The 11,617-nt window shown below is 52.9% G+C and overlaps 1 protein-coding gene and 1 gene segment (V, D, J or C); both read left to right on the top strand.

Annotated features, from left to right (window-relative positions):
- The first annotated feature begins 1,041 nt into the window (after positions 1-1,041).
- LOC132251349 (T cell receptor alpha variable 26-2-like) lies at positions 1,042-4,141 on the top strand. The segment is given in 2 exon segments: positions 1,042-1,377; positions 1,525-4,141. Coding segments are annotated over 2 exon segments (624 nt in total).
- Positions 3,086-9,549, top strand: LOC132251721 (uncharacterized). Its single transcript, XM_059731653.1, has 2 exons — positions 3,086-3,133; positions 8,159-9,549. The coding sequence occupies exons 1-2, from the start codon at positions 3,086-3,088 to the stop codon at positions 8,879-8,881; spliced, it is 771 nt and encodes a 256-aa protein (XP_059587636.1). The 3' UTR covers positions 8,882-9,549.
- The last annotated feature ends 2,068 nt before the right edge of the window (positions 9,550-11,617 follow it).

The following is an 11,617-nucleotide window of genomic DNA, read 5'->3' as shown; positions in this document are numbered from 1 at the left end:
CTGTATAGCGCTCTCCCCGCACCCCTCCCCCCCCCCATTGTTCTCATTGTCTCCACCTGGTGTCTTTCATCCCGATTATCCTTTGAACCAGCCTTGAGGCTGTTCATGGGGAGGGGAAGTATTCAGGACATTTTCGGGCTCTCTGACAGTCAAGCCATCCTCACCCTGGTTTCTTTTTCCAGGTGCCCTGGAAACAGCTCAGTTCCTGCAGCCGCCCTCGGCAGAGGCGTTGGATGGAGCTCCCCTGAACCTCACCTGTGACCGCTCCTCAATCACCCCGGGGGATTACATCCACTGCTACCGGCAGTTCCCCAATCGCGGACCCCAATTTATCGTGTCCGGATTCAAGGACTTTGTCCAAGTCTCCTCTCCGGAGGGGGCTCTGCACATCTCGGCGGACAGAAAACCCCTGGCGCTCCGTGGAGCGGGGCTGGGGGACGTGCCGTGTGCTACTGCGCTGTGGGAGACGCCGTGGGACAGGCAGCGGCTGCCCCGCACAAGGACGCCTCGTGCAGGGCCGGAATTTACGTGTAAGGGGAAGGAGGCGGAAGGGAGTGAGGCAGAAAAGCCCTTGGAGGCCGCTGTGAGGAAGAGGTGGATTCAGCGGAGACCCAAATATACTACATATTCCAGCACATTGACGCCATTATTGTTGCGCGACTGGAGGACATATTGATAGATAGATCCAGGAATGGAGGGAGAGTTAGGCAGTCAGGGAGGCGTATATACACTATGGCTCCAGTCCTTTTGTATCTGTGAGTCAGCGGGCAGTACAACTGCAGGTGGGGATAGAGCGACAGGCAGGTCCTTTCCCACTCGCTCGCGGGGACTGAGGCCACGTAGTTTCGATTTCGGCGGAGGCTAAATCGCGGCCATTCCCCATCACAGCCCGGTCACTCCCGCCTCCGGCTCCTTCGCCGGGTTCCTGCGCAACCTGGTCCCTCGGAGAGAGCTGCGGGGGAGCGCGCCGCTACAGCCAGACAGCCCATGTAGTCAACCGAGTGCCCGCCAGGGGTCGCTGCAGGACAAGCCGCCCTTTCCGGTAAGCTGCCCGGCTCTGCCAGGCAGGGATCGGCTTCCCCGGCAGAGGGCCCCGCAGACCCCGCTGAAGTCCACTTACCTAAGGGGAAGGAGCAGTCCTCTGCGGAGCCGCCCGCGGTCCCCCGGAGCCACAGACCAGCTCCGAGAAGCCGTGCACGCGGTGTCTTTACTGCTCAGCGCGCCGCTCCCCGCTCTGTTTCTGTCCGCAGGAAAGGGACGGAGATCCTCGCTCCGGGGACGAAGATAAAAAGGCTGCTGAGGGCAGACACACAAAAAACTTCCCCGCCAGGATGGGCGCAGTCCCGGCCTCCGCCCTTGCACTGGTCGTGGTTCTGAGTGAGTCTCATTGGCTCTCCCTGGCTCCTTTCATCCCGATTATCCTTTGAACGAGCCTTGAGTCTGCGCATGGGGAGGGGAAGAATCCAGGACATTTCGGGGACTGTAGCGCAATCACTCCATGCTCCCCCTCGTTTCCTTTTCCAGGTGTCCGGGGAACAGCTCAGATCCTGCAGCCGCCCTCGGCTGAGGCGTTGGATGGAGCTCCGCTGAACCTCACCTGTGACCACTCCTCAATCACCCTGGGGGATTTTATCCACTGGTACCGGAAGGTCCCGAACCGCGGACCCCAATTCATTGTGTCCGGATCGAAGGACACGGTCCAAGTCTCCGACCCGGAGGGCGCTCTGCACATCTCGAAGGACAGAAAATCCAGCCGCCTGGCTCTCCGCGCAGCCGGGCGGGGGGACGCGGCCGGGTATTACTGCGCTGTGAGCGACACGGTGCGACAGGCAGGGGCTGCCCCGCACAAGAACCCGGCGTGGCAGGGCGGAGCGTCCTCTGGGGGGTGGGTGCAGGAGAAAGAGTGTTTGTTTGTTTTCTCGGGAAAATTAAATTGTACTCGGGAAGAAAACGATGAACAAAAGCCATTCCCCAGGGAGGCAGTGCGTGGCGGGAGAGTGCGAAAAGCGGGGTTCATATTTGTGGGGGGGGAGATTTTTAAGGGGACAGAAAGAAACCTCAGTCAGAGGCAGCAGAAAGTACTGTTAAATGGGAAACCCTGAGAATAAAACAGGTAGGTTCTTCCCAGAACAGCTGCAAGAACAGTAATAACATTGTCATGAGCATTAGGTCCATCGAAAAGAAGCAGGAAAGGAAGAAACCACAGAGAGGGAAGCGAAAATAAAAGGAGTGGAGGGGATAAGAGGATGTTAATGATAGAAAGATGCGGCTACTCTTCTAACCCCAGAGAACCCACCATTAATCCGGGCCATCAGGTGGCCGTGGAGTTGGTAAAAAGAGTGCACTGTTATCCAGAACCCTGTCTATCCGTCTGTCCTTTTTGTCTCCCGGCCAACTCCACAAATCCCTTCTGTGCGTCTGGACCCATCTCCTGGGACCCGGAGCGGCTCCTGCCTTGTTCAGGGTCCAAACGCCCCAACTCTTACAGACGGTCACAACGGCAACACGTGACATAGCTGCTCGGCTCCACTGAGGAAAAGAGAGGCAGTTCAGGGCGAGCTCAGAGGGTAACACCGCCTCTCTGCTCGGTTTGTGGGGGTGGGGAGCTGGTTCACTTCCAAGCCTCCTGAAACCTCTCCCAATCATTTATGCACAACCTGGACCATATTCTACCATCCACCCAAAGATCCTGCTGCTTCACTCTTGCTTTTCCTCCTTCGAGCCCTAAGAGCAGGGTCCGCTTTCCTTGATCAATGAAGATGTGTTTGATACTCAGCCTTTCTCTACTGATGTGTCCAGGTGACCGGCTCTATCCTCTTTTAGCAGAACCCGGGACCTGCAGTACATCCTATACAAGGGGATAAAGTCCGTCAGCTCACCTCCTGCACTGCAGACTTCTCAGAGGAAAGGTTTTCATCCCCGACCGATGACAACTCCACAGTGCTGAACATCAGGGCTGTGCGAAATTTCCCCGGCCGTTTCGGTTCTAGTCCCCCGACACCTCATCCCCAGCAAAACTCTAAACAGCTCGGAAACAGCCTTTCTGTTTCCACATAACAGAACGGAACAGCTGTTTGGACTCGAAATGAAACTCGAGATGAAACACTGTTCCGTGGAACCGTCAAAACTCAAGGTGAGATGGAATGGTGCTCTTTCGCACAGCCCTACGAATATCACCGTCCTGGACGGGGCAGATACCTTGGTGTATCACTGTACCCTGCAGAAGCACAGGGAGAGATTCACATGACAGAGCTGTGCAAAAGCTGTCCATGCCAGCACACGGGGGTCTCCTAGTGAGGAAGGCCTGCAAGATGGTGATTGAGTGTGAACACAGTGCAACCACACCCAACAACTACACAGCCAACAAGGGCTAAAAAAGAAACAACCCAGCCAGGTTCCTGGACTCCTTACTAAAGGCAATGAGGAACACCTCATAATCTCTCCAACCGCGGCCCGAGGCCTGCTGCAGGCATAGGGGTGACCAGAGGTTGTTTATACCAAGGCACAGCTCGAGCCCCTGGAAAGTTACATTTCCAAACACATCACCAGCACCCCTGTCATGTACATGGGAACAGCTAGTAGAAGAGCCACTACTTCAGGTTTTTTATTAAAATTAATCTGGCATTTCAGACCCCTCCAAACACCCCAAGAGAATTATTCCACGCTGAAAAGAATTTCCCTCCCTGAGATAAACCTCAGGCAGAGGACCAATTCCCAGAGTTAAATGTCAGAGCGGACTTGTCTGATGTCCTCTCCCAACTGCCCAAGCTCCAAGAAACACAAATGTCCACATTGGGATGTTTTTTTTTCCTCTTGACCTCAAAAAAACTCTTCAAGTAGGGGATGGCATATACCACTGAGAGGGGTTTCTAAAAAGGGTTCTGTTACCAGATTTCCCCTCACTTCGGGGTGCTTTCATTTATTAGGGGTACTTTTCTGGAGTGTCTGTAATTCTATCAATGTGCTGTTTGTGTTACTTGTGTTTCTATATGGAGCTATATGGAGCTCCCTTCTGCAAGTCCTCACCCCCAATGGAGCTATCTTCCAGGACTCAGTTTCAATGGTGCTGGGTGCCTCCAACCACGGAATCAGTCAAATACCTGTACGCACATACACACACAGATTAACAGGACATGCTTGAGCCGGATTATTTAGCATTGACAGGCTAACACCCTCATATGCCTTGAACTCAGTTCATCAGGGCAACAATAAAATGCAGGCAGACACAAGCACACAGGTGAAGAGAGTACCACTGAATCAAGTTGGGTGTCCAGCTGACACCCTCATGGGCCAGCATTCAGTTCATTAGGGCACCAAACTGGGTCAATCAGCCTATACAAGCTGATCCCCTTATGTGTCTCAAACTCAGCACGTCCCAATCTTTTGCCCTAACTGTGCTAGTAGTGGTAGCCTCTTGATGAGCAGATCTCACAGTATTTGTGGGCTTTACAGGGATCTTTGGCTGAGGTAAAAGAAGTGTTGCTGCAAAGCAAGTGGGGATGGGGAAGTAGAGAAGGAAAAATTCACCTGGTTACCACTAGTTTGACTATAAAAGTTATTTATTGCTAAGTATATGAAATGTATGCTGGTACTAGTAATAATTAACACGCAAGCTAATTGACAAGGAAATCCTGTTAGATAAACAGTTTCAGTTTATATGACTTACCTTTTTCAGTGACAAGGGATTATCTGGTTTGGAAGTGTCAAGAAACTGATTAACAACCAGGAAAAACAAGGTTTTAAGGAATAACCAGACACCTTGGAGCTGTCTTGAAATTATTATGGATATAGAAGATAAACTGGAAGGGATACCAGGTTATTTCTTTTCAGATGGCCTAGCTATACTTGCACTGTGAAGTCAGCATCAGTGTTTTGTATTTTACCTGTTGTGAATAAGCCTCAATTTAGCATGACTTTCAGATGTTACTGTAGTCTTTTAACATACTTGAGGGGATTACTTGGAGTGTTCATAAAATTTGTGGGGAGGACTTCCACCAGTCATCCTGGGAAAAGTATGACAGCATTTGTAGCCAGGGATTCAAGGGGTTGGACATTGTAATGAACCCTTAACCATTGTTCAAATGTCTTCCATAGACCCTCTGACTCAGTCTCTTGCCTCAGCATTCCCTAACCTGGCAACCGAGTTTTAGTCAATCAAGTTTAAATAGGCCTCCCATACTGGGCCCCCCACCCAGATGCCTATTCAACTTTTCTTGTGCCTAGTTCTGGTTAGGTGAGGTTTGGGGGGGGGGGGAGAAGTCATTTGTAAGTCCAGCAAGCAGGGTGCCAGGGTTCCCTCAAGAACAGGGAGCTGACAGATAACTTCTTCCTGGCTTCTAATTCCTCCAGGTTCCGCGTCTACTAGGTGGCGCTCCCGATTTACCCACTTCACACTTTACAGTTACTGCTTTTGGTTTTACACAGTTCTTATACTTACTGCTTTTGGTTTGGAAACAGACTTGGGTGGGGAGACCTCTCCTTCTGCCAATGCTTTCCATCCGGATTTGATGTGCAGGAAATTAACCTCTTCATGATCGATTGATAACATAATTTTGTGATCTAGACTAATTAGGTTACGAGAGGGGCCCTGCCCGACCCAGGGACTTCGGATGGAGAAAGCAGAGGCGACTGCTCAGGATCAAACGTTGCCAATTCGCCCGAGGTGGGGGCGTGGATGGGCCATTCGGATCCCCGCTTCCTCCCGGGGGTTTATTAAAGAACCTGGGCCGATCTCTAACATTTGGGTGAAGAGCCCGGGCTTTCTCTGCTGGTCTTTGCTTGTGAAATTAAGAGCAGACTCCGTTCTACTTAAGCAGTGGAGATCTTTGATTCTGAGACTTTCATAACTCTTCTCTATGAGACAGGCCGTAGGATGGTGGGTAGTACTCATAGGGCAAACTGGAATGCCTGTTCCCCAGGGACAACTAGTAACGGCACATATTTGTGCTTCTGAGAGCTGCCCGGGGGACACCCCTGCACATGCGCTCTGGCGCGCTGCAAGTTTTTTCCCGGTAGGAGAGGGGAAGTTGGAGCCAGCGCCTGGGTTGGTCCCCGCAGACTTCCCTGGGGTCCCGGGGACCTCCCTGGGCTCCAGCAGCAGCGATAGCAGCACACATCCAGAGGAGTATGGACTCCTTACTGGTCCTGTCCACATGAGCCTGGATGTTTGATTCGCCTGGGACAACTAGCAGCTGGACACCTTGTGCCACTGCTAGTTGTCCCGGGGGAATGCCTGTGGAGAAGCTCGAGAGAGGATGTGAAAAAGCTCCAGAGAGTCCAAAGGAGGGCCACACGCATGATTAGAGATCCGGACAGCAGGTCATAGAAGGAGAGCCTAAAAGACATGGGACTGTTCAGCCTGGAGAAGAAATGACTTAGAGGGGACGTGGTGGCAGCCTATAAGTATATTAGGGGTGTACAACAGGTCCTGGGAGAGCATCTGTTCACCAAGGCACCCCAAGGAAAGACAAGGAACAATGGGCACAAAGTGATCCACGATTGCTTCAGATTGGACATAAGGAAAAGCTTCTTTACAATTCGAGTGCTGAGAGTCTGGAACAGACTTCCCCCAGAGCTGGTACGGTCACCCACCCTGGCAATCTTCAAAAAGCCTTGACGCGCCCCTTGCTGGGGTCATCTGACCCCAGAAGTCTTTCTTGCCCAAGTGCTGGGGGGGCTGGACCTGAGAATCTTGTAAGGTCCCTTCCAGCCCCTAATATCTATGAATCTATTAAAAACCTATGAAAAGCCTAAAAGGACTGCAGAAATAACAATAGACCTTCATTGGCAGATGGACCATTGAGAGGGTGAAAAAAATACCCGAGAAGAAAGGATAATTCACTAGGAAACATAAATGACTTTCTGGCCCAAAGTGGCAACCAGCACAAGTCCTGAAGCCTGGGATGACCCGACAGTTTTCAGAGCAAAAGACGTATCTTTATGCCTCAACCCTGAGAGGGACAAACGCATGACACCAGGTGGCACAGAATGTCCTCCTCTTTCAGACCATCCTCTCCATAACCTTATGCATTTCAGTCTTGAAGAAATCCCGTTTCTGGGCTATAAATGTGTATTTGAGGAGCACCCAGCCTCCCCACACTGGCACAACAACCTGTTGCTCTGGTCTCTAAACTAGCGTTTGAAAAGTCTGTATAAAGCCTAACATGCCTGTCTACCTGGCTAGCGAACATTAATTACTATTAGGACTACTACACATAGTATAAACTGACCAGCTCTTCCTTAGGAAGATATGGGAGGTGCACTGGTTTAAGATGTGGTGAATCGGCCGTTCCCCCGAAAAAACCTTAATGCGAAGTACTCTTCAGATTTCTCTGGTTTCTATATATGTAAGGTCTTCCGGATGTTAATACTTAGATGGGACCAAAATGCCTCCGTTACTCCTATGTCACGCTGCTTGTTCAGACCTATTCTTTTTGTTTCCCACGCTGCGCCGTCTCCTCTATGGGGGTGGGGGAGGGGGGCTCCAGAACAACCTATAACCACTCATTAAGTCACACCCGCTCAGCTTTACATGCCAATGTCACTAATATTGAGGAGTTGAGGAAAACGGATCTTGTGACTCCCCGATCACACACCCGGCGTGAAGAGAAGGTCACAGTGAAATCCACTCCCACGCTCACACCTCGAGGGCTCAAGGAAGAGATCAAGGAGAAAACTCAGCAAGCAAGGAATTCCTTCAAGGAAAAACTTCAGTCGAGAGACTTGAGGGAGCCGTGGACACCAGTGTTTAAACAATGCTGTCTGGCTGGACTATCTCGCTTTGCTTGCTGAGCCTGCTCTCAGGTGAGGGCTGCTCCTACGAGGTCCTTTATAGAGTAACCTGGGGCAGGTTCCCAGCTTTCCAACAAGAGTCCTGCTGCTTCACGGCTGAGTTTTCCTTCGGAGCCTGCAAGCAGGGGCCGCTTTGCTCAGTCAATAGAGCCATGTTTGATCCTTAGCATTTGCGCGTGGAAACGGACTCCTTCCTCTGTCCGCACATCTGGTTCGTCGCTAATGGGTTTGTCTGCCCGCTTTTTGTCTGCGCTCCTTCCCCAGCTGCGCTCCTTCCCCAGCTGTTTCGGTGTCCGTGAAGCCTTCTCTCCCTCCGTCATTGTACCCATTTCCCTGAGTACTATTAGTCCATAAACCGACATTTCAGCACTTCCAGAGTCCTAGAACCAGGCACTCATGTCTCTCTGGTGTCCATGCTTGTTTGGCAGGGGCCGCGCTGGGCGATTCCATCCAACCCGAAGAGTTTCAGGTGTCGGCAACACAAGGAGTCGCGGTGACACTACGTTGCTCCTACAGTACCACCTACACTTCTGGTTACTATCTGTACTGGTACCGCCAGCATCGGGACCGAGCCCTACAATACATTCTGTACAGGGGGACGAAGGAGCTCAGTAAGTACAGAGGCACCGCAGAGTTCGCCCGGGAGCGGTTTTCTTCCCAAGCTGATGACAACTCCACAGCCTTGACTATCACGGCCCTGGAGCAGACAGACACTGCGGTGTATCACTGCGCCCTGCAGTACCCACAGCGAGACATTCACATAGGAAACCTGCACAAAAACCCTCCCTGCATGCTCACGGGAGTCTGGCGCTCGCAGCGGTTCCAAGTTTCTTTTAGTGCTATAACGCCTCCACGCCCAGAACAGCACAGACAAGAGCCACAAGAACAGAGCTTCCGCCTCGCGGACTGCTTCCTCAGCGGGACGTGGGACACCGGCAGGTTCCGCCTGGGGACGCGCTCAGCTCCCTGCCGCAGCCTCGCTGCCGGGTTAACAAAGGAGGGAGGGTGCTTCCAGCCGCCCATAGCACGAGCCCTTAAGAAACGGCCTTCCCAAGCATATCACCGTGGGAGCTCTTCTGCATGGGGATAGGTAGTAGAAGACACGCTCTCTCTCTCTTTCTTTTCAACCAAAGACGTGGCATCCCAGTCCTTTAGCGACACCGACGGGAATCATATCACTTGGAAACAACATTTGCCTTCTGGAGACAGACGGAGGCAGAGCAGGATGAGTTTCATGCAGAATGTCTGATGTCCACCCCCTCCCATCCCGCAACTTCCTGAACATCGGGAGAAACCCTTCGTTGAACCCTCCTTTCCGTGTTGACCTAAAGCCACAGGCGACTTTCCACGTGAACTTCCATCATTGCACCACGAAACGTCTCTACAAAGCGGTTCTTCCTTGCTTTTATTTCCCCATGGTTTCCTGCAGTAGGTGGCTCTTCTGGGCTACCCAGTCTCTCAGTATTTGTCCTTTCCTCCCCCAGCCCTTGACATCGACGGCCTGACAGAACCCCGACTTTGTCTGGGGCTCCTTGAGCCATGAGACGGGTTTTGAAGGCAGGGCAGAAACAAGGGAAGAGTGGATTCTGCCGCCACATCCGCGGGACGTTACCAAAGCAAAAAGGAGGAGCATCACTTCTTTTAAGGCCCTTTTTATCTAAGCGGCCTGTCCTTACTTAACTTCCTCTCTCTCCTAGCGCTGCCCCGACCTGAGACAAGGGTTAGGCCAGTCTGAATTTATGCAGCTGTTCCCCCAAATCTGCAGGACTAGTGTTGTTGCGGGGGCGGGGGGGGGACGATTTCCAAGGAAGCAGCGACGAGCAGTTCAGACCCATCCCTCCCCCTGGAGTACGTATGTAGGCAGAAGCCTAGGCCCATTTGCAATATTCACCCAAAGATCCTGCGAGTGGCACGGGTCCTTCTTATGAAACTCCGACTAGGGTCTGCTCTGCTTAAACAATGCAGACGTGTTGGGTTCTGAGCGTTACTATAGTCACTCTGGGTCCAGGAAATGTGCCCTTTTGTGTTGTCCAAAGCACGACACACATTACGGGCAAGCATGGGGGGGGGGGTTAGGTTTTTTGTTTGTTTGTTTGTTTGTTTTAATGATGGGTGTCAAGCCAAATTAGCCATATAAGTTCTAAATTCTGTGGACTGAACAGAATTCAATCCTTAAAGTCTGTGTGGTGCTACCCCTGACAAGAATCCTCCTTCCCACACTCTCATCCTCGGGCTCCAGATACTCTCAAGTCCATGGCAGGCACCCTACGTGCTGAAGGACTTGGAGTTCAGATGCCCCGAAGTCTCGCTTTCCCTTAACCCAAAGGCCGAAGGAGAAAGCTAGAGAGAAATCCCCCATTTCCAATAAAATAGATATGTAGCCGAGATCCTGGCTTCAGTTCGTTGGACAGGTCTCCGCTCTCTGCTACCCACCACCATCCAAGGTGATCTCTGCCCTGGGAACAGAACAGCGCAGCACAGAAAAGTGCCACTTGATCTGAGCCCACAAGAGGCAGACAAGCGATAGAGCAGGAAACCTGACTAGCTCTCCGGATCGTCCTCGAGCAGGACACAGAGCTCTCATTCGGTTTCCACCTGAGCTCCACTCAGAGCAAGATCAGTGTCTCTTAGGTTCCGTAGGCTCGTTCATAAATTGCTACCCCCACGCCCTTCCTGCCAGATCAGTGCACCCAAATTCCCGCTGTCATGATAGTATCTGAGCCCTCCCAGAGTCACACTCAGGACCCGCAGCAGGCAGAGCAACTGGTCCGGGCGCTACGCAGGGACAAGCCGAAATGCTCGGAGAGATTCAGCACCGCGCCCAAGTTCTCAGCGCGGGGCGGGGGCAGAGCAGGGACTTGACAGCAGGTGCCCGGAATAACACAACAGAGCCTTCTCACCCCACCCGGGCCCTGCTTTCCTCCTTGCACAGCCTCACCGCCACGCATCACCCAGCCCCAGGGCGGTCCCGGGGTCTGGTCGGGGCTTCCAGGCTCCGCCTTTATCTCCGGTTCCGGAGCCACCGGTCGCAAGGGACGTTCCCGTTTCTTTTTCAGCTGCACCGGAGAGCGCCGAGTCGGTGCCTGTCAGAACCGTCATGCAGATCAGCCTGACACTCGGTGTCTGGGTGTTGGGCATGCTAGGTAATGGAGATGGGGTTATTCCGAGGGCCCCCAGGCAATAAGACAACCCGGTCCCTTGTACCTGGGAGCCTCCCATGATCCCGTGTGCTAACACTGAGCTGTGACCCTTCCCCAAGACCCGAAACCTTTCGTTAATGTGGAGCTCTTGGAGCCCACCCTCGCTCTCAACACGTTCCTCAACCCTGTTCCCAGCCCGAACCTGAACCCCTCCCGCTGCCCCCTGACCCGAACCCCTTCTCCTCCTTAGTCCTCTGTCCTGGGTCCCTCTGGAATCAGGGTTTTTCCCCGAGCCCCTTAACCTGGCAGGGCCCCCAAGCACGTTGCCCTCTGCCCGACGGCATAGAGAGGGAGTGTCGGGGTTGGACTGTCTCGTTGCAGCAACGACGCAGGGGAACTCGATCCAGTCCCAGGAATCCCAAGAGTCCAGGGGAGAAGGAGACTCCGTGACCCTCCACTGCTCCTACAGCACCAGCGATGAGTATGTCTACCTGTACTGGTACCGGCAGTATCCGAACCGAGCCCTGCAGTACATCCTGTACAGAGGAGCCAGGTCAAGAAGCTCTGCCACTCACACCGCTGGCTTCGCCCAGAAGCGCTTCTCTTCCCAGGCTGACCGCACTACGACCCTGTTGGTCATCAGCGCCCTGGAGCTGGCAGACACCGCCGTGTATTATTGCGCCCTG

The sequence above is a fragment of the Alligator mississippiensis genome, chromosome 7 (assembly GCF_030867095.1).
Source record: "Alligator mississippiensis isolate rAllMis1 chromosome 7, rAllMis1, whole genome shotgun sequence".
Classification (NCBI taxonomy): Eukaryota; Metazoa; Chordata; order Crocodylia; family Alligatoridae; genus Alligator; species Alligator mississippiensis.
This window is presented reverse-complemented; position numbering and strand designations above follow the sequence as displayed.

Excerpts from the sequence above, each read along its gene's own strand:
- LOC132251721 (XM_059731653.1), top strand. The coding sequence starts at position 3,086 with ATGAAACTCGAGATGAAACACTGTTCCGTGGAACCGTCAAAACTCAAG. Across the intron at positions 3,134-8,158 it reads TGGAACCGTCAAAACTCAAG|CACTTCCAGAGTCCTAGAAC; the intron begins GTGAGATGGAAT and ends CCGACATTTCAG.